Below are 22,762 nucleotides of genomic sequence, written 5' to 3' on the forward strand. Positions count from 1 at the left end.
AATAATTCTGCACTCCCTGTAGAAAGTTTAAACTGTCTGGATCTGCTGTGGTGACAGCAAGTACCTTAGATGGCCCTGAATGAATAAGAATATCCCCTCTCACTAGCATAATACAAAGCCAAGAGTTAGAAAAAAGTGTCTGAAACAAACCAATTAGAGCGTCCCAAAGCAGAAAATTTAAAAAAAAAAAAAAAAAAAAGCATTATAAGTTAACTTCAAGAGCCCACAGAAGATGAATGACTTTGCTTATTGCACCATCATGAGATTGCATCTTTGGGTTTTTGTGTCTTGAACTCGATCACATAGATACTGCCTCAACTAATGGAGTCTATCTATAATGTTTTTGATCAGGTGTCAGTGAGAATAAATCCTGATTAAATGCCTTTCAGTGTCACCATGGCATTTGACTGAAAATCTACTAACCAAATACGCTTCCATCAGCCTTAGCTTTCTTAGTTTTAAATGGCATACTTGCACTGTCAAGGTGAGCATGTTAGCATGTTGCTCTTGATAAACAGCCTCAGAGAGTTGCAAGCACGGCTGTAAACTCTTAGTACTATTTCTAAGATGCTATTTATCCACAGGATGAATGATAGGTCAGGGATCAACTCACTTTGCCTGAGCTGGGGAACACTTCTGTGGCACAGGATGTCAATAAACTTCCCCTCGTCGGTTCCCCACTTCTTCTCTCCTGCTTCATACAAGGCCTGCATGGATTCAGAAAAGGTATGAGTATAATATTGTTGGACTACACTAAAAAAAGAAAAAGTAAAAAAGAAAGAAACACAAACACACAGAGTCAAAGTTCAACGCAAGCACACTAGATTAACTGAATCCAACATGAGAAAATTTCAACATGCTTTCAACATAGGTGCAGGTTGAAACTTGCATCACCCAGCAAGGTGCGTTAGCTGAGATGAGCGATGCCACCAAACTCTGAATGAATTAACCTAAAAATGTGAAAGAGAAAGCTGCTATTTAAAATGTTTGTACTGCAGTAACACAAAAGTTACCTCAGTTTGAAAAGCAAGTGTTTATATACAAATGAACCAAACGTAAAAGAGTGTACCTTAGCATCAGCTTTTGCTTTGGCAGCATCCACGCTGGTGGTCTCATCTCTCTTCCCCTGTGAGGGAGGACGGGTTTGTGAGGCGAAGAGAAAAAAAAGAAACTTTGAAATAGGCTATAATGATATCCTCACAATTCAATATTCTAAATAAACAATGTAACTTAAAAATGGCGCAACTCATTTAGCTCACACAGGACATTATTTGTATTTCCTGCATTTCTTCCTACAATCAGTATTTGGATATGAAGAAATCAAGGTGCTTTAAGAGTATATTTCTAAAACATAAACACTCACTACACACCTGCTGACTGCAGTAAATTTCAATGTGGTTGTGGTTCTTATTTGTTGGGAATGTTATGTCATCTGCTGTAATTTCATGTGCTATACCTCGGCCAAGATCAGCAGTGCTTTTCCATAATCTCCAGATACCTCCGACTGCAGGTCGTGAATCATCGCTCTTCCCGTTTCTCCAGTGAGACAGCGGAATACATGACAATTTCACAATACCGTAGTACATCACAAACAGCTGCCAACTCATTTATGATTTCAGTTTCATCAGATATAGTTGAAACACTGTGTGTTAAAATGTCCTACTTGCTAGGTATGCTTCAGACAGTTCTCGGATCTGCTTGTTGGATCTCGAAGCAAATATTTCTGTCAGAGTGCTTTCTGTGGTCCCTGCACCCTGTATGCACAAGGATATACAAATGAATAAATAAATGATAATGTCAAAACAATACAGTTTAATAAATCTGAAGATCAGGCTCTTATGAACCCGATGTTGACATGTGCTGTATAAATAAAAAAATATCATAGGGAACTGTTGTTTAAAGTCCAAACCATAAGTATAGCAAAATTAGATTAGATTAGCATTTATTGTCTACTTAGAAGAAATTTCCTTGGACAAGTGAGTGGAACATATCATGTAAGATAACACACACACACCCACACAAATAAACGCCAAACACTCATTTACAATTTCACCTACTACCAAACAATAATTTGACTGATAATGGCACTAGAGAAAACGTAAACCTTTTAAACTCACGGATTGGTACCCTGAACCTTTTTCCTGAGGGCATCTAGTCATCCTCATTATAAAGGATGTAATTTTTTCCTTAATTTTCAAACCCTGTTTTACACAGACTCTTCAAATATCTTCAGGAGGGTAGATGAAGACAGCATCCCAGTTATCAGCCCTTTAAATCAAATGTTGAATTTGGGATCTGAGCTTGACTGAAAGATTGCCAAACCAGTAATACCATAACGGATATTAGAGTCAATAGTTGCCCTATGGAAGAGCGACACAATATTTATCCACTCCATGGACACTAAGCCTTCTTAAAGCACTGACTAATTTGTGCACACACATGCTCCACATGATGAAGCCGCTGTAACTGGCAATCAAAGTGAACCCCTTAAAAGTCGTCACTTGTTCAGCCTTTTCTCCACTGGGGTGGCTGTAGCTCAGGTGGCAGAGCAGGTCAGCCACTAATCAGAAGGTTGGTGGTTCGATCCCAGGCTGCATCCTAGCTGCATGCCAAATATCCTTGGGCAAGATACTAACCCCATGTTTGCCTACTGGTGGTGGTTAGAGGGCCCGGTGGCGCCTGCGTCTGGCAGTGGCGCCTGCGTCTGGCAGTGCGTCCCAGGGCAGCTGTGGCTACAATGTAGCTTGCCATCGCCAGTGTGTGAATGAATGACTGAATGTAGTGTAAAGCGCTTTGGGGTCCTATGGATTAGAAAAGCGCTATACAAATGCAGGCTATTTACCATTGCCATTTAATTAAAACCGGGCTGTAATCTCCAATAGATCTTCTTTCTTTAATATTCTTTACATTTAGCATTAAGTTTAACATTATACTCAATCCAAACAAATCTTTAGCGAACAAATTATAGTGCACGTCAAATTTAGAAATTCTTTTTGTAACTTATTTCTTCAATCACTGAGTAAGTCACCTTTTAGAAAGTTGTTTTAAAAACATGATTCAAATTATCTTAGTTTAACAAAGTCTTACCTTCATAGCTTTGATGACTTCCTGGCAGTCATAGAGAGCAGGAGGCGTTACCAAGGCTACTAACACGTCTTCAAAGTCTCCACGAGTGTCACCCTTCAGGTCATCTATTAATGTCTAATTGGGAGGAATAAAATCAAGTCCTGCACCAATAATGACAAACTCAATTTGGCCTTTGTCTGTGTCAACAGCAAAGAAAGAAAAAGCTTGAAAATTAAACAGGCAAGTGTATTTATATACCCTTCCTGTGGCTTTCTCATAAGCCTTGGCGATGAGCTGACGCTGAGCACTGCTTCTTTGGGTCAACACATCAATCAGAGTCTTTTCTGTTGTACCTTTGAAGAAAACAACACCAAGCGAACTTTTAATTCTTTCAATTTTTTTAAAAAAGTGTAGAACTTTCATCAAATTGTCATTTTACTTCATGTCTATTATCAACCTCCTATTGTATGGTGAGAGTGAACTGAACTGGATCTCCTTCTTTCAGCTGCTCAAAGCAGATCATTTGCTTCCATCTCACCATGTCGCTAGCATCCTCCTCTCTCACACCAACTCTCTGTATGTCCTCCTTCAATTCATCTATGAACCTTCCTCTTTGCCTCCTTGCTGGGAGCTCCATCTTCAGCATCCTCTGCACGTGTCCAAACCATCTCAGCCTTGCCTCTCTAACTTTGTCTCCAAACATCTCAAACTGAGCTGTCCTTCTGTTGTAATCATTTCTATTTTCTTAAGAGAGTCCATCCTGGTCACTCCCAAGAAAATCTGAGCATTTTCAGCTCTGACACTTCCAGCTCAGCCTCCTGTCTTTTGGACAGTGCCTCTGTCTCCAAACCATACAACATAGCAGGTCTCACTACCATCCTGTAAACCTCCCTTAGCACTCTTGCTGCTATTTGAACTGGATAACAGATAAAGATTTCCCTAATGGTTCATCCACTCCATTTTGAACTTGAATGTATGGCTACTTTTCTTTTAGATTAATAAAGTACCTGAGTGTATATGTGAATGAGTTCACCTTGCTTTATACCTTTATACTGCAATAAAAAGGCACATGAGCACATTTGCCGAAGTGCTTTACATATCAGTCAGATATATATCTATAAAAATATATCAATGATGGTAAACCATTAGCTTACCAAGGCCCTCTATGGCCTTCCTGAGAGCAGACACATCTTCATCCACTTTGAAATTTGCCTTGTCCTTCACAGTTCCTCTTGCACTGGACTGATAGACACAGATGCATGCCAGTGAAAACTAATCCACAGGTAATAACTGTACCATGTATCATGCTATAAAAGAAGAGCAGGTTGTACTTACTGTCACAGTCAGTGAAGAGGGGTTGTCTAAGAGCAGGTCCAAGTCATCCTGAAACACAGAGAGGGTGACCACCTTCATTTTCTCATATTTTGAGCCTACACGGATACAAACAGACATCTATGTAGAAGTACTTACCCAAACAGACATTCTGGTGGTTTAAGGGAGGCGTTTTACACTACAGAGAAGAAAGAAAATACACTATTAGCACCACAATTGTGTTGTAATGTAGCATCTTAAGAGCTGACTCATGCTTTAATGGATTTTTTTCTAGCTGCAGATCGCCATTCCATCTAATCAGGGCAGCGCTTTTAAGGGCATTGATGTGGCATCACAAACAAATCTGTAGGGTACAATAATACAAAACTAACTAAAGTCGAGAGAACGTGCGCAAAAGGAACTACAGAAACGCAAACAAGTAAGATCCGAATGTAGACGAGGCATATCTAAAGAGCAAATTTCCTTTAAAAAAAACAACAACAACACGCACATCCAGGAAGCTGATAAAAGTTTTAAAAATGTGTTCTTTTTCGTCTTACCAAGAAACAAGGAGAAGATTGAAGTCTGAGAACGAATTTCACAAACGCGTAAAAAGTCGCCACACCTTTCAAAGGGGTTGATAAGCAACGCCCACTGTGGGCTGGAGTACAGTGAATCACAGAGTACGTCTCTCATGAACTCCTCACTCCTGCAGAGTAAGAGTACAGTTACCACAGAAATAAAGCAAGAGAGATTACGACAGGCTGACGACTTTGCGCAACAGCCGAACTAACTGCATTTCTGAAATATTTTGGATTCCATTTAGTACCAATATAGAGCTTTTACTTCGATGGTAGTAATAGGTGTATTTAAACATCTATTATCTATAGGCAGTAATTTGCAGATCCTCTCTTTGATTTTATATCTATGTAAATTTCCCATAAGTATGATTAAAATATATGTCGTTACGTTTTCTAACAAGTATGTGTTGATTAGATCTGTGTACTCGTTAAGCCCAAAGCAAATAAACGGATCAAATAGGGGGGATAGTAGAGTTAAAACAGTGAGAAAATATGAAGTACGACTTCTAAAGTAATGTCCATTTGAGTAAATATATTTAGTTACATTTTTTAATCCAATCTAACAAACTTTTTAGCAGGTCTAAAGTCCATGGCAGGGTAAAAACATGAGTCAGAGAGAAGGAGGAAGGAAATGTGACAGGATGAATATGTGCTTTGGCCTTATCGCATAATTTCCTAAGCAGCCTAATGAGATTACAGATGTTTATCTAGCCTACATCCTTAATATTCAATATTCTTTCAGCACAGCTAAAATTAAATTATGCACGCAAATGTATTTACCTAGTAAATATGAGGCACGCGAAACCATATGTTTTATTATTAAGCAAAACAGAGAGGAGCACGTGGGCTTAGTTCAGCCTAGCCCAAATTCAAAGATGCCCTGCCTCCTGAGGCGCACCAGGCGGGTTTATGCATCCACAACTGTCAGGAGAGTGTGCCACTATGAAAACGGGACTGCTGATTTAAGTGAGATTATATAGCAGCAACAGCTAATGCATGGAAACATCCTGTGGTCAGATGTCTATATGAATAAAAAATGCGTAAATTCCAGGTGATGTGTGGAAGTAGGCTGATAAGAAAAGGAAAGGAGACAGCTGCGACATCTTTCGGTAAACTGGAGACACTACAGACCTTATTAGGAAAGGGACCATGAAAAAAGCAGGCATTAGGCTGCATTTCCTGGATGGATCTTGGGTGCTTTGTTTTTTTTAAAATATAATCTAGATTATATTTTCCACCATGAGCTCTAAGTAATTCCCGTGGAAATGTAAAATCTCATGATTTTTACTTCCTTCCTTTTGCATGGTGCATCGATCTATTTTTCTGATAAGTGTGAATTTATATAAACGTAAATACATCAAAGTCTTTGGGACGTTACAAAAGGCCTCCTCGCTGACACCGCCTACCTTGTGAGGTTGCTGTTTCGCCCTAATTAAAGCCTTTAAGGAAGATTGCTGTTATAGCAATCTGACCTCTGTTACATGGTGAGTGAAACATAATCTTATTTTTATCCTTCTGAAATCTTAACTATAACCCGATGAACTAGAGGAAATAGAGGTGGGCGAAAGGAAAACAGATGCTCTACGTGGCACCAACTTATCCTGAGAGCTAAACTCGGGGAGAAATTTACCCACTATAGCCGGGTAGCGACTAAGCCTGTCAGCTCTCTGACAGCTCAGTACTATAGTGACACTTGGAGACGTGTCAGCGGCCCTTAAGAAAAGCTGTTTGAGCACTCGTTTTCATTTAATACGGCGACTGGAGCATTCGTTCTTAATCCCAGAGTATGTTTTGGCCTGTTTCACTTTTATTTTTTAACGAGCGACCTCATTAGCTCACTAAATAGCTTTGCCGAACTAGCGGCTGGATAGCCGACTAGCAACAAGGAACCTCCCAGTAGTATCATGGCTAGCGAGAATTAGCCACTCCATTTCACTGTGACATCACTTTGGTAACGTCTTAATATTTATTTTATTTTTTCCAGACTACCGCCTTTAAAAAGAAGTGCACTACTAAACCTGTTCGGTCTTTCTGCGCTTAACCAGGGCTTCGTGCTTACTCTCGTTTTTCCTTTACAGGGAAGCTAACGTCACTTGCTGTCCCTTGTTTACATGAACACCGGTCATCTGGGGTGCTCTGAGGGCATGTGATGGTTGTAACAACACAGGATGAACTACAGAGAAACCGGGTTGTAAATACGGACATGGAACTTGGAGGTAGCTAACGTCGGCATCTCAGAGCCATTTCTCTGAGAAGATGACCTGGACTCTAAAGGAGGACAGCTGTGCCAGCTCCACTGTTTGACTTTGTGTGGGCGCTGGACGGAGAGCAGGAGCTTTGTTTGTCCCTGTTAAAAGTTTATCATGATGCAAAGCTACATGAGGACAACTGGAAACAAACAGTGCTGGGAATCGGGCTCTGCTTCTACCACAGGGATGATGTGGAAAACTCTCCTGGTCGTTAGTCTTTTCTGCTGGGGAAAATGTCAAGAGAGCCAGAATATGACACCCGAGGAAAAGGGCGCAATCAGGTGATGAATGTTCACATAGACATATAAACAGTGAGTGCGCTTTTGTAAAATTATTGAAAGCATTTAACTTTTGCGTCTTTACCCGGTTTGTTTTTCTTCTGTGCAGGGACCAGATTGTTGAAATGTTTGATCACGCTTATGGCAGTTACATGGTAAGGTGTTCGTTACAGCATAATAATTGTAATTACCAGTAAGTTTATGTTTGCTTTTCGCAACAGTCCAGAGAAAAGACGAGTCAGTTGCTTCCAATTGGAAACGTGCATGCAAGCAAGCATGTTGGTTGAGGTTGCTGTTAGTAATGCTGGAGAGGGTCAGACTCACCTGTGCCTTTATAGGATAACCAGAGTTGGACAAAGAGGCATGCACGACCTAAAGTGTGTGTGGTAGAAGTAAAAAGTAGATGTCCTTGTGACCTAACATAAATTAATCTAAGTGCATATTTAATATAGGTAGAGCAGCTAATGTTTAACTGATTATTGCATGTAAAAGGGCGATAAAGACGCAAAATTATCACTACAAGGAGTTTAAACAAGTACATTCCTTAGTTAAACTGTCAAAGATTTCTTCAACTGAGTCCGCTAATAGTTTGAATGTTTAGATGGAAAACTTAAGGGACATTGTTGAGTGAGAACTAACACTGTATGTGCCAGGTGAAGTGGGAGGTGTATAAGCTATTGATCTCCACCCATCCTTCCTCAATGAAACATTTTATGTGAAATGATAATGAAAGCATGGAGGCAAATGTTTGTTTCTGTTGTAGAAATATGCCTATCCAGCCGATGAGCTGATGCCTCTAAGCTGCAGAGGGAGAGTGCGTGGCCTGGAGCCCAACAGAGGGGACATAGATGACTCCTTGGGGAAGTAAGTAAATCGTTAATTGACATTTGGAGCATGAAAAGCATATACATTTAAATTCCTTCAAGCAGCAGCCAGACCAAAGTATTGCAGCAAAGGTTTGAGTGTGAGCAGTTTAAGATTAGCAGATAAAAGATGACCTGATTTCCAAACGGCATAAAGTAAGAGATGAGATATTTTTGATATTTTGAGCAAGATTACTTCATCATCTCTTATCTGCTGAGGTTCTGAAAGGACAACAAGATAACAGAGAGGGGAAGGGGGGGGGCGTTGTCTACCCTGCATGATAAGAACCCTGATAAATCTTCCTGAAGGTCTTTTGCAGTCATAGAACAATTTTGATTCGGCTTTCTAGGAATCCTGTGAGTATTTTTTTGCAGGAATTCTTTTGCTTTTCCAGACCACAACTTGACCGGCACCATTCCTGTTGTTTGAGAAAAGAGCTTTGTGGAAACACTTTTACCCCCACTTTACAAATAAAATGAAAGTATTTATAAAATGTGTATCACCAATACTTTTCTAAAAATGACTCTGAACAGGATGTAGCTGTATCAAGCTACATGATATCTAGAAGTTATCTGACAGCTAAGATCTCTTTTGTAAACTTTCTTTCACTCCTAAAATCGACAGGGCAAAAGTGATACTCACCGTGCTTAAAATTCTATGAAAAGTATGTTTAATTTTCAATTTGAAGCCATTTAGAGATCATTTCATCTCCTGCTTGCTGAAGTAGTCACAGTAAGGAATTTTTGACAAGGGTGCAAAATGTTTTGCATGCCAAGTCTAATTTGTCTAATGCAGGGGTGTCCAACTCCAGGCCTCAAGGGTCGGTGTCCTGCAGGTTTTACATATCACCCTGGGTCAACATACCTGGTCTAATGCTTCTGAGAATGATTTTGCATCCTTAAAGAAGACAGGAACTATAGTCTTGCCCTGCTATTCTCTTCAAAAATACCCTAGTATTCAGAGATGCTGAATGAGCCGCCAGTTTAAGCAATAAAACCAACAGGAAGGCATTAAATCGGCATCTTGAAGTGCCATACACAGATCTATGTACAACACGTGTTTTATAATGTAACATTTAGCTTCAGACTCAGCATGAGTCATTACAAATTTAACTGAATCAGTGGAAAGTAGGACACCAGCTATGCTGCACTCTGCTAGCTATCGACATGTCATAATATTCGTTTCAACAATCTTTTTAGGTTTTCTCTCACTCTGATTGACACCCTTGACACCCTGGTGGTAAGTATTTGATTTTCCTCTCATAAAAAAACAATATTGCTTAGCTTGTGTTTTTGAACAATTATTTCTTTCGCTCGCATGAATTTTAAACAGGTTTTAAACAAGCTTGATGAGTTTGAGGAGGCAGTGAAGAAGGCTGTGAGTGATGTACGCCTCGACAACGATGTGGTGGTGTCAGTGTTTGAGACCAATATCAGAGTTTTAGGGTATGAATCTTATGTATATATATAATATATTATACAGCCTTTGTTATTTTCCTTAGATTTGTATTAACGGCTTTATTTGAAGTGCTTTTTTTCTTGGCTCATTATTCCAATTGTAGTATTTTTTTACATCAGTACATCGTTTTATTGTCACTGGAAAGAAATATCCTGAGTATTTCTTCTTCCCAGTGGGCTTTTAGGGGGCCATGTGATGGCTGACCTCCTACGGCAACGTGGGGAGAGGATGCAATGGTATCGTGACGAGCTCCTACATATGGCCAAAGAGCTGGGCCATCGATTACTGCCTGCCTTTAACACCACAAGTGGCCTTCCCTATCCTAAGGTAGTGCTTATTTTATTGTTAAATATCACAAACCTTATTGCAGATTCATTATATGCTATCTAGTTCTTCAAAATTAGGCACTAATAAACGACAAACGTGTTCCTCATTTTGCACAGTAACTGATATAATTTTCGCTGTATTTGGCTCACCAGGTAAATCTGCGCTACGGTGTCCTAAACCCACTTTCCCGGACAGGCACCGAGTCCGACACCTGCACAGCATGTGCAGGAACAATGATCCTGGAATTCGCTGCCCTCAGCAGGCTGTCAGGAAACTCTGTGTTTGAGGTATTACCTTATTCTTCCTTCTTTTTTTCTTTTTTTTACTTTTTCATGTTAGGAATTATAGCTGAGTGTAGTTTTCACCTCAAAGAGTTTAAGCATGTAATACTTTTACAGGAACATGCAAGGAAAGCTCTGGATGTCCTCTGGGAGAGGCGACAGAGGGGAAGTGACTTGGTGGGGACTGTCATCAATATCCACAATGGAGAATGGGTCCGGAGGGGTGAGGCAGTTTAAACACAAAGATACACAAACATCAACAGCACTGGAATCATGCAGGTTCTCACACAAGCAGTGCAAATCGAGCCTTACTGAGTCTTGTGGCTTCTGTGTTTGCAGACAGTGGAGTTGGCGCTGGCATCGATTCATACTATGAATACCTGATGAAGGCGTACATTCTTCTGGGAGACAATGTCTTTCTGGACAGGTTCAACGTTGTAAGCATTCCTTGCTGTAACATCATTGTCTCACACAGTCTGTCATATTATAGTGTTTGAGCTGAAAACACTACAGTAATTATTTGTGTTTCTTGGTTTTTCCTCTACAGCACTACAGTGCCATTATGAAGTACATCAGTCAGCCTCCCCTGCTGCTCAATGTACACATGCACAACCCCACAGTGAGTGTGCGAAGCTGGATGGACTCTCTCCTGGCATTCTTCCCTGGCCTGCAGGTCTTAAGATGTGCTCAGTTAATCATATTGACTCTTTTAATAGTGAAAGAGTTTGTTGTTTAAAGTTTCTAAAGTCCTGCTTTTGCTTATATAGGTTTTGCGAGGGGATCTGAAACCAGCCATTGAAACTCATGAAATGCTTTACCAAGTAACCAAACAGCACAAGTTTCTTCCAGAGGTAATGACTCAGTATTTGTATTCCTCTGTATCCCAGAACATTTCAGCAGTCAAGAAAAGTGGTACTAACCTCTTTTGTTTTTTGTTCATCTCACTGAAGGCTTTCACTACAGAGTTCAGAGTTCATTGGGGTCAACACCTACTGAGACCAGAGTTTGCAGAAAGCACCTACTACCTCTATAAGGTAACCCTGTATGTTTAATCTCTGTCACTACCAGTGTCGCTGAGTAAATATATTGCATTTTCTTTGGTTGTAAAGGTTCAACTTTGTTAAAAGTTGGCAAATTTATACAAGTATTTTATTCCTTTTAAGGATATGAAGAGCTTATCCTGTAGGACATGTAGGTAAGATTATATTTTGATGTGTGCAGGCCACTGGTGACCCCTACTACCTCAGAGTGGGACAATCCATAGTGGAAAAGCTCAATGCCTATGCCAGAGTGCCTTGCGGGTTTGCTGCTGTGCAAGATGTCCGCACAGGGACACATGAAGACAGGTACTGTGTGAGGCGAACTCTGTTCTGAACATTTAAAAACTGAAAAGTGTAACCTAAGTGTAACCTTAAGTATCAGAAACAGATGTGACCATTTTCTTTTCTCCTTCTGATTTTTTTCTTTCTTTCTTCTATATATGTGGGCTTTTCTGTGTTTAGGATGGACTCGTTCTTTCTGGCTGAGATGTTTAAATACCTGTACCTAATGTTTTCTGAGAAGAGTCACCTGCCAATTGATATGGACGGCTACATTTTCACTACAGAGGCTCACCTCCTGCCTATATCTCTCTCCACCACTCAGCCACCTTGTCCAGGAAACGATACGGTGAGAGCGCTCACTTTGTCACAAACACCAGTGCAAATGTTATCTTCCTCTATTTTCTATACAAGCTTGTGTATACCAACCACTCTGTTAGGTCCACCTGTCAAATTGCTTTTTAACATGGATATCTAATCAGGCAATCACATGTCAACAACTCAATTCATTAAAGCTGCGTCCACAAAGTGAAGTGCCCATTGGAAATGCTTTTGAAGCTGACAGCTGGTTGCTTGTGGATATTCCAGGCTGCAGTTGCCTACGTGACCTTCTTAATATCTTCACCACCGGGTACTCGTACTCTTGTCTATAGTCAACACGTACTGCTGAGAATCACTTCCAGGGTTGTATGCAGATTTAGTCACGTAGACCTGTTCTCGACTGTCTTCTTGAACTCAAATGGAGCAAGGTTGTACCCACCTTCTGATGGCTGCCTTCAGCAGGATAACACACCATGTCACAAAGCTCAGATCACCTGAAACTGGAATGAGTTCTCGGTTTTCAAAACTCCTCCGAAGTCACCAGATCTCAATCAAAAGCACCTCTGGGATGTGGTGGAACCAGAGATTTGCATCATTGATGTTGTTAAATCCTCCCAATTCTTTTGATCTTTGGGCTGAAGGAAGGTAAATACTCGGTGTATAAATGCTCAATCAACAATCTTTTATTCCACACAATTCAACACTTTATGAGCATAAACCATCCGGAGGGGAGATGAGCGCGGGAGGGTGTCCGCCTGATCTCGAAGTGTCTGAGCGTTCCTCAGATTCTTATAGCTTCAGCCCCCCTCCACCTAGTCATAAAAGCTAAACATCCACATTCTTTCTCTCTCTCAGTGAGTCTAAGTTATGACCTTGGCTTCCTGTGCAGTATGTTCTGTTCTTTTCTAATCAGACGAATAAGGCCATGACTCTCTGAAAACAGTATTTCTTATACCTCAGCAGTATAATGCATCAGAAAACAATATCATTCATTCACAATAGATCAGCAGCTTAATGTAATACAAATCAGTTTAATAACTGTAATAGTTATCACCTTCTTCTAAGTCAGGAGAATAATGCAAACTAAAACTACATAATAATTTCACAATCTTTAATTAGGGGTCTAACGTGGCATAAGATAATATAATAGTCTCACAATGTGCAGACAACGGATCTGTTGTAATTGTGTGATACTATCATGTCAATTTGGCCCCAGATCTCTGAGAAAAGTTTCCAGCACCTAATTGAATGAGTGCCATGAAGAATTGAGGCAAAAAGGAGGTCAGAAACAGTGCTACCTGGTTTGTTTGTATGTCTCACATTAGCACTGTCAAATTGTTACTAAATCTGACAGTGCTAATACTGATATTGTGATAACAGAAATTTGAAGAAAATGAGGATGGCAGCATGCCACCAGTCCAATTTATCTCAAACTTTGTTTTGTTTTTTAGTACAAAGGTTTGGGTTTGTAATAGAGAAGGAAGGTGATCTTAATTTAGTGAATATTGTAATTATTGTAAGTCTCACTTATATGACAGTGCTGTATATTTAGAAGTTAACAGCAAAACTCACTGGCATAGTTGTATAGTAGGTACATACTTATTTAAAGGTGTGTCTTGTTCTTCAGGAGACTGTTCGTATTTCTCAAGAAGAAGATCTGTTTACACACTCCTGTCCCAGCACTGAGACGTTATTCCCAAACAACCCGTCATTTGCCAAAACCATTAGGGACGGCTACAAGTACCTCACTGGGGTGGGACGAGCTTTCCACCCTTTACCCATCAGGTGTGTCCAGCTGCAAGAGACTTTTGATTCCAGAGTAAATTCTCTGGTGGATTTGTGAAGTTGTTTACCTGACTGCCTTCATACTTTGCAGGGAAATTGAACTTCCACTCCACGATAATGGCATGGAGCCAGTGGAGTTCTTTAAAAGCATGGGCATTTCTCTCACTCCACTGAACGAAGCCAATATGGGAGACACTGGAAGGCTTAAGGTATACACTGATTACTTTGCACTCCAAATATGAACTGAAATGATGAGTTCAGGGTCAAAAATACGTCCGAAAATATACAATTACATGTAATTTTTTAAAATTCCACAGCCATTTTTTATACAATACTTCTTTTCAATATTTAATGCCATTGGTAAAACAAATTAAATTCAAATTGATTTAGTTTATTATTGTAAATGAATTAGTGCTCCAGCTGCAGTATTTTCATACTCCACCAGGAGGCACTGTCCAAACTCTGCGGCTCAACGAGTATATTTTCTTCCATTATAGTTATCTAGTTTGTTATACTTGTCTTATAACGGTCCACTCTTTTAAAGCAAAATCTGCCTGAGATTTAGTTTAAATGTGAAGTTATGTATTTTAATGGTCCAACCCACTGATTCCCAAAGTATGTGCCAGTTGTATAGGTACTACAACCTAATTAAAAATGTTAATAGGAGGTGGTTAGGTTGTGTTATTACTCATTACACTAACCTAAATTTACTGCTCTTGTGTTGATGTTTGTGTACCAGTGGTAGTGGAGTCACACTCCTTAACATTTTGCATATGACTGGGTAGCATTAGCAATTTATAGCCAACAGTCTGTGTTGTTTGTGTGTGCGTGTGTTTTTCTTTTTTTTTCTTAATTAAATGTTCAGGGAAATCCATCAGTTTGTCTTGTATTTTGATTAGAGTGAAGATTGGCTGGTGCCACATGGGTATTTCTGGTTTTTAAGTGTGCTGCAGCACTCTTGACTTTGGGAATGGCTGACCTGACCAGCTCTTGTTTTCAATTGGGTCTCTAAATAATGATGTCTGCAGGAGCATAAAGGAGTTTACCGGGTAAAACTTGTAGCAGAATTGAGCCAGGCACCAGAGGAGGAGGTTGTGGTGCCTCATGTCGTTCAGCTCATATCCCCACCATTTCTGGGAAGGACGGTCCTCACTGCAGGACCTGCCAAATTTGGGATGGACCTCACCAAGCAGGAGCATGGGGTGAGATAACACACCACATGGTATCGGTGTCAAAGCTAGTGTAGCTTTCAGGAACAAAGACAGAAACATGTGTTTCATTGCAACAATGTGTTTGAATAGATTACAATCTGAGATAATTGATATAATATGAACTACTAATTAAAATTAATCATTTATGTATGCATTTTTGTTCTCTTGGTCTTGTTTAGTTCTTTTCTCTAACGTGCAAAGACAAAATCACATTAAAACAAACTCTTGTGCTGCAGGTGAAGGGAAGCATAGTGAGAGCTTCCCCCTACACTGCATGTGGACCCATAGACAATGCAGCGGGCCTAAAAGGCCACATCGCTCTGGCACTAAGAGGTGACTGCATGTTTGCTGCAAAGGCTCGTTGGCTACAGAAGGCAGGAGCCATAGGAGCTATTTTCATAGGTGAGAGTCATTACCAGTTGAGCTGAAATCATTTGCTCTTATAGTATTTCTCAAAGTTTAGAATGAGTGGACTTCAAAGATGTTCATGAGCTCAGCAAACGCCTTTGTTCCTCAGACCACCGTGAAGGAAGCAACAGCGAGGAAACCCCTCTCTTCCAGATGGTTGGAGATGGCGACTCCACTGAAGACATCACCCTGCCTTTAGTCTTCCTGTTCAGCCGTGAGGGTGCCGTGCTCACAGCTGCCCTGGAGAAACATCACAATGTGGATGTGCTGCTGCTGCCCAAAGAGAGGCAGCTCGGACGTGGTGAGCATCAGGAGGAAGATTAGATTAGATATAATATGTTTATGCTATTGTCAGCAAATCCCATGAACAGTTAAAAAATGACATTATAGTTTGGTTGGTCTTTTTTTTTTAATGCTGTCCAACTTTTTGAGTCTCTTGGATAATTTGGCATGAACCCTGTTCAAAGCTGGCTGGGAGTCGGTGACTATTTTTAGAATTCATGTGGTACCGGTGATAGGTCTCTAATATCCTGTGGGGGAGCCACAGTGGATAGATTTTGGCACAGATTTTACACCCGCTGCCCTCCCGTTTATCTAACACCAGGTATACACTAGCTTGTGACCCCCTAATAGGGTCTACAGAATCAAAGGAAAATATTATTCAGATTTTTAATGTTTGTTGGAAACAAAAAGGATGTAGACCCATCAGATTTATACTTAATCATATGTTTTATAAAAGTCACTGTAAAGGTTAGGAAGAAAATTAGATAGCATTGTTTTCAGAATTCATGCAGTGAAGAGTAGTAAAGATAATGCTGGGTGTATAATCTCTGTGATGTGACTCACCAATGTGTTAACAATAGACGTGAAAAAGTGTCTGCCTCACAGAAAATACTCACTATCATCTGTCACTTACCATTTTTATTGATTTTATATATTTAATGTTTGTTGAAAGGTGAAAAATATAGAATATCACCAGATATATACTTGATCAAATAGTGTCTAAAAGACACTGTAAAGGTTAGGAAGGCCTTTGTGCTTCTGTCCTTTAATAGATGTTTTAACTACACAGGATATGTTGTGCGTCATGGTTCCTCTGACATAATACAGAAATCAAACTTTATGTAGCATACAACAATGTATTTTCTTGTGGATTTGACATAGCTGTTGGTCCCAAATTTACCCAGAACATATAGCTATCATCATTTTATTATTGTTTTACTTGGTAGCAAAGTGCAGATTCACTATTTCAGTTGTTTTTAATTCAGGGTAATATAAAAATGGAATTGAAGTTGAGGACAAAATGAAATGATATGGAAAAACGTCGTTTGTGCTGCAGATGTGAGCTCTTCTCCTGTTTACGTGTGTCGTTGTCTGTCCTCGTACTACAGATAAAATGGAGAAACACGTCAGCATGAACCTAAAACTCCGCCTGGCAGAGGAGGGGGAGATGGAGGGGGGAGCAGCTAGCGGGCGCACCCTGGAGTTTGTCTTGGAGAATGACGAGGTGCTTCTTAAGGACGAGGGAGTAGAAGAACTGAGAGAAAAACAGCAGCAGTCATGCACAGAGGACAGTGACAGGACTCAACCCTCTCAAATCCCAGACTCTTAATGTCAGACCAAACACAAATCCATGAGCTGTGCTGATCCCGAACTTTGCTGCCACTGGTATCTTGTCAGGTTCTGGATGGAGTGTGCCTCAGAGCCCCTCACTGCCCTACAGCACAGGGAGCCCTCAGTGACACAACTGGCATGTTTACGCCTGTCTTGAAGGGTCTATATTTACCTTTCAGTCAAAGATTTGCAGATTCTGCTCCATGTGGTACAGGAAATGGTGGTTGAGGTGTGGCTTCTGATCTCATGAGACTAAACTTAGTAATATAAATCTAAAAGGATAGGCTGTTAATGTGTAAACCTAAACCTAACCTGTAGTTTTTGCTCCTGTGGGCCCATATGAAGTACATCCAGAGGAAACTGTAGATAAGGGTCCAAAAATGTCCTCAGCTACGGTTGTTATGCAATGCAGTGCATTTTTAGTATATATTGCACCTTTTCACTTTAACAAGTACTGTTTAGGCATTCATTGATAGAGAGTAGAATATTACATGGCCAGTAGGTGGTGTTAGCTACCAGAGCTTCTCGGTAATGTAATGCTGGCTGTTGAAGAACAGGAAGTTGGGTTAATTTAAAAACTATTTTCTTTCTTACTGGAAATCACTTCAGGGAATTTTAAGAGTGAATACAGTTTGCATTGATGAAGAGTGCGTGTGTGTTTGTGTGCGTGTGCGCCTGTGCGTGCTCTGCTTTTTTGCTACTATGTGAGCAGTGTCTGTGACTGTGTATGTGTGTGTATGTGTAATGACTAAAAAAAAACCCTTGAAGGCATCTCGGTTAAAACGTCACAAGGCAAAAACGTATCCATCTTTACAAATTCAGAAAATCGGTACGATTTACCGTCATGAATCTTTTAAAGTTCAGCTTTCTAACCCAAAAATAGCCACACGGTTAAGTTGTAACTCACGTTTTCTTAGAAACACTGAAGCTGTGATCAGAGGCGGTTTTCTTGCAAGCAGACACCCCTGGTTTCAGGTGCAGCGTCAAGGATTGTTGAGGCTGCTTTGCACTTTGAGACTTGTGGAAAATTGGGAAAAAAAGAATCATCCTATTATTACATTTGTTTATGGTCAAATGTAATAACTCATTATGGTTATTTTTCATTGCATTTTCACTGTGTAACAATTGATTGTTTGTATCTTCCTTTAAATGCCAATTTTTTTTTTTTTTTGCAATGCTCCTTTCAAAACACTGCAAATTGTCACGTTTATGAATAAGTGGATTGGGTGAAATTTTGGTGAGGTTTTTGGATCATCTAACATTTACCAGAGAAGAAAAGACCAACTGAATCCTACACATTTATGCCAGCGTGTGACTGAAATCTATAGTGGATGCATTTTGCATAAATTTACAAGCTGGGGTTCTGACTCTCACACACTCCTTGCATACTCACCTGTTTTACAGCATTAGGTTTACTTGTTATAACTTTGGATTAAAACTCAAAACACTGCATAACTATTTCATCCACACTAATAGTAGTTTGCTTGATTTTTAACTTTTGTGTAACATGGAAATGTGAGCTGTCATTTGTTCCTTACCTAACTGTAAAGTGCACCCTTTCCTGATGCTGCTGAGCTGATTTGAAGTCAGATATTTGTTTGGTCTTTTATAAGGCTGTGCCAACCTGTTTACCTCAGGACTGTGTATGTAAATGTTCATGCAGATAAAAGGACCATGCACCAAAAAATGGATTGTTCTTCTTTTAAATGATTTTCATGCTTCTTCTGCAACTCTGAGGTTTTTGTTGGATTGTGTCCTGCAGCTCATAAAGTGCCAAAAGAGAGATTATCTGAAATCACTTTCCAGGACATAAACTTAGACACATTTGTCAGTAAATTAAAAATCATAATTCCTAACCCAATCAACCCATCTATGTTTTTTTTTTTTTGTTTTTTTTTTCCCATTACTCTGCATTTTTATCATCAGTGGCAGTTATGGTTTCCTATGAGGTCATAGGTTAAAGGATGTGGTTGCCATTTGCCTGTAGTAGGCTTTTGTGATTAATCATCCAGCGTAGTCTTTCTGATACTTTATTTCTCACTTCATACTGACGTATTTATCTGGTTAAAGACCTTTTGTGATTAGTTTTCCCTTTAAAAGTAGTTTAAAGTAATGTGCCGTGTACACAGGTTGGAAATGCAATTTGATTGTAACACATTTCATATTAAGTACACACATCTTTGTAATTTTATGAATTTTTAAAAAATTTATTAGAAATATTGTGCAAGAGCAAAATAACTTCTTTATGTATATATTTTATGTACAGTTTGAGCTCAACAGAAAAGACACATAACATCAGTTGCCTCCAAAACCCACATGCATCACATCCGTGCCACAGCACTGCAGCGGGTTGTGAGCTTTTCAAAAAAAAAGAATGCTGTCTGACTACCTTTGTCCGGGAAAAATGAGACAGACCTTGACACGTTTTTGTTCCAGAGGACTACGTGGCAAGAACGATGATGCCTGCGATGACATCAGTTATAATAGTGCTGCTGATGCTGTTTCACCCACAAAAAGCACCACCATGTAAGGACTCTGGACAGCTTTTAGAATAAAGAGGTTGTAATTGTTGAGTGGTAGTCCTAGAGCAATCTAATTTACTGCAAGACAAATGACATGTTGGGGGGTTTTGTGTGTGTGTGTGTCACAAAATACAGTATACCACAAATCCATTTGATTACACAGCTTTTTTTAAGTGCGTGTATAGTCATAGTAAAAAGAAAGTACAAGGGTTTTACATATCAGGACAGGAATCTGGTCTTTATCAGACCTTACAGTTAGATAAATACAACCTCATATGAAGTGGCAAACATGACATATTATAGCATCCATCCATCTTTCCACTTTGCTTATCCAATTAAGGGTTGTAGGGGGCTGGAGCCTATCCCCTCTGGGGTGAGAGGTGGAGTACATCCTGGACCGGTCACCAGTCTGTCACACGGCTAACGCAGAGATAACCATTCACACTCACATTCACACTTTGGGCAATTTAGCTTCCCCAATTAACCTCACTCCACTAACTGCATGTTCTTGTACTGTGGGAGGAAGCAGAGTACCTGGAGGGAACCCACGCAGACCCAAGGAGAACATGCTGCCCTGATATAAGACACTTTGTCATTATTTATTTTATAACAGTTAAGCCATAATGCAGAAGCAGTGTGAAAAATTAAGTCGACCCAAACTGCTTTTATAGGAATTATGAGGGTAAAGAGCAGCCTGACCATAATGCATATCAGCACAAACAACTTGCACCAACTGTGAAATACGCTGGCAGAGAGGTAATGATCTGGGCTTGTTTTACAGCCACAGGACCCAGACACCGCGCAGTCACTGCTCTAGATTCTAGAGTCGATTGTGAGCCCTTCTGACCAGCAGCTGAAGCTTGGTCAGTATTGATCACACAGCAAATCTACAACAGAATGGCTGAAAAAGAAAAGAATCAAGGTGTTGCTGTGGCCCAGTCAAAGCCCAGGCCTCAGCCTGACTGAAACACTGTGGCGGGAATCGAGCTCTACATAAATGAAACCGTGAAGCAAATTTTATATGAAAGAGTGGGTGAGAACTTCTCCACAGAGAAAACCATTGCTTCATATGTCATGGGTACTATGTGTGTAATGCCATGTTCGCCTGTTCATTTCAGGTTGCACTTACTTAACTTTAAGAGCTGCTAAAGACTAGATAATTTTTTTATTATGTCCTGATATGTAAAACATTTGAACTGACAGAGGGTGTAGGCGATACGCTCTCTTTCTTTTTGTACAGGAAGACTGTGAGCTACTAGTAGTCCGGTTTGAGGACTTACTTTGAACCGGACAGCTAAAGATCCTTGCTGACCTAAATTCCGCTCTTTGTTTGGCAATGGTCTTTCAGCACTAAGCAAGCAAACAGCCCCCAGCTGCTATTCGCCATTTGGTCTGTGTTTGGGAAATAACAATAATGGCTTTGGCAGACAGGAGGGACAACAATGGAAAAAAGAGTTTGTCTATTCGATGTCTATCTATACATCTTAAAAATACAGCTGGAGATCATTTTACCTCCACCTGCTGCTACCTGTTGCTCCTCAGCTGTCTCCCTTTGCAGCTATCTGCATTTGGATCATATCTGTACTGCTAGGAAGAGGAAAAAATTGATAAACAAGAATAATAATAATTTTAAAAAAAGAATAGCAATGCGTAGACTATGACTGTGAACAGTTATCCGCATTAAAATAAGACTAGGAGTTTTTCATGAATACACGACTCTATCCAGCTGCATGAAAACCATCAAACCAAGAAGATCACATTATTAAACCGGTTCTTCCACGACGTCAAACCTCACGTACGCGTTTACGTGGTATCCTGATTGTAATCCCTCGGTAAACTGTTGCATTCAAGTGCAAGTGGGAATCTGATCAGACACGATCTCGATCTGGTGGTAGAAATATCTCTGTATAACTTCGGATGATTCAGTACACGCATTTTCTTTTTAAATTAATGTCCTGGCTATCACGGCAATGAAGTTAGTTAAGATAATATCACAGGTGCATGTGGGAAATCTGTGATTTAAGATTTAAGACATCACGATGATTGAGGTTAGGTTAGGAATTTTCCATCATTTATAAAAGGCTTTATCTGTCACACGTATTTAACCTATACATTTAACATGATACCCTGACACGTTTTCATTTCTCCTGTTTGACTGGAGCATTTGAAACTAGAAGAATTTGAGCACCAGTGAAGGCAGCTTTTCCTTTTCAAGAAACTTGTGAAATTAGGTCCCAATATTTTTGTAAAGTCATAAAAAAAATCATATTGTTTCGTCCTTATGACAATACAGAAAGCGAAATATTATACTGTAGACCTCTTCAGCTTAACTAATGAAAACCTGACCAACATCTGTCCATAGAAAAGCTTTTAAGCTAAAATGTCAACTTACTTTTGCTTAGGTGGACCTCATTTTGGCTAAAATAAGAGAAACTAAATTGATTTCAAATGACTTTCAATAACAAACAATTAAAATGTATTTGAAGTGAATTAGCAGCCTCTCACTGTCTGCATAATTATAGCTGTGATGAAAAAAGAAAACAAATATGTTCAAACTGTAAACGTGTCAAGGGGAGTCTGTATTTTTATCTGTAAGTTTCCGAGAAGGCCCTGAAGGCAGCACGTCAAACACATACCCTCCCCTCCCCTGCCTGAAGCTCCGCTATCTTTAGCACTGTAAGGATTACGGTGCGCAGTGTGTGTGTGACTGCACTTCGGTGCGACGTGCTCGGCTTATCGCTGTAGGCTCATTGCGCTGAAGCTCTCCTGCATCAGAGAACAAAAACCTTAAAAAAGAAGAAGAAGAAGAAGTGATGGGGGAATGACAACAAACCCCGTCCCCGTCTGCGGTTCAACGTCCCCGAAAAGACCCAAGGATGCTGCTGTTCTCCAGCCCGCGGTGCGGGCGCAGGCGCCGGGCCTCGCTGCTGCTGCCGCTGCTCTCCGCGGTCCTCCTCTGTGTCATCCCCGTCAGCGCTAGACTGCCAGGTAAATCCCCAACGGGACACCTTAACATCCGTGGCCTGAGCTTGTTTTCAGCTGTAGCGCGACTGTCTGTCGCTCCAATTAACGCTACTAGGACGTGTCACCAAAGAGCTTTTGTTATTAACGCGGGGAAGAGATGTGCAACTATACAAGTGTGATTTGTTCACACTTTAATTTTTGGT

At 40.2% G+C, this 22,762-nt stretch overlaps 3 protein-coding genes across 4 annotated transcripts in view; 2 read left to right on the plus strand and 1 right to left on the minus strand.

Moving 5' to 3' along the window:
- LOC102202277 (annexin A3-like) overlaps positions 1–5,045 on the minus strand; it is an 8,288-nt gene extending 3,243 nt beyond the window's left edge. The window contains exons 1-10 of the mRNA XM_005729300.2: positions 4,938–5,045; positions 4,537–4,576; positions 4,402–4,449; positions 4,221–4,308; positions 3,325–3,419; positions 3,088–3,201; positions 1,664–1,754; positions 1,457–1,536; positions 1,070–1,126; positions 614–707 (exon numbers count right to left, since the gene is read on the minus strand). Coding sequence (XP_005729357.1) covers positions 614–707; positions 1,070–1,126; positions 1,457–1,536; positions 1,664–1,754; positions 3,088–3,201; positions 3,325–3,419; positions 4,221–4,308; positions 4,402–4,449; positions 4,537–4,548 — 679 coding nt within the window. The 5' untranslated portion in view covers positions 4,549–4,576; positions 4,938–5,045. The remainder of the gene's footprint in view (positions 1–613; positions 708–1,069; positions 1,127–1,456; positions 1,537–1,663; positions 1,755–3,087; positions 3,202–3,324; positions 3,420–4,220; positions 4,309–4,401; positions 4,450–4,536; positions 4,577–4,937) is intronic.
- Positions 5,046–6,379: 1,334 nt separating this feature from the next.
- Positions 6,380–18,760, plus strand: LOC102202558 (ER degradation-enhancing alpha-mannosidase-like protein 3). Of its 2 annotated transcripts, none has more exons than XM_005729302.1 (21): positions 6,380–6,442; positions 7,037–7,488; positions 7,595–7,640; positions 8,249–8,349; positions 9,549–9,588; positions 9,682–9,794; positions 9,981–10,134; positions 10,287–10,421; positions 10,533–10,638; positions 10,755–10,852; positions 10,963–11,088; positions 11,183–11,266; positions 11,366–11,449; positions 11,637–11,761; positions 11,918–12,083; positions 13,683–13,840; positions 13,932–14,049; positions 14,869–15,042; positions 15,288–15,453; positions 15,569–15,760; positions 16,851–18,760. In XM_005729302.1, exons 2-21 carry the CDS (start codon positions 7,322–7,324, stop codon positions 17,069–17,071), a joined length of 2,574 nt encoding a protein of 857 aa, XP_005729359.1. In that variant the 5' UTR covers positions 6,380–6,442; positions 7,037–7,321; the 3' UTR covers positions 17,072–18,760. The 2 variants fall into 2 exon arrangements, with proteins under 2 accessions (XP_005729359.1, XP_005729358.1); XM_005729301.1 differs by lacking the exon at positions 6,380–6,442 and adding an exon at positions 6,603–6,909.
- Positions 18,761–22,246: 3,486 nt separating this feature from the next.
- npdc1a (neural proliferation, differentiation and control, 1a) overlaps positions 22,247–22,762 on the plus strand; it is a 21,059-nt gene continuing 20,543 nt past the window's right edge. The window contains exon 1 of the mRNA XM_005729303.1: positions 22,247–22,583. Coding sequence (XP_005729360.1) covers positions 22,472–22,583 — 112 coding nt within the window. The 5' untranslated portion in view covers positions 22,247–22,471. The remainder of the gene's footprint in view (positions 22,584–22,762) is intronic.

The sequence above is a fragment of the Pundamilia nyererei genome, unplaced genomic scaffold (assembly GCF_000239375.1).
Source record: "Pundamilia nyererei isolate P.nyererei 1_Seehausen unplaced genomic scaffold, PunNye1.0 scaffold00032, whole genome shotgun sequence".
Lineage (NCBI taxonomy): Eukaryota > Metazoa > Chordata > Actinopteri > Cichliformes > Cichlidae > Pundamilia > Pundamilia nyererei.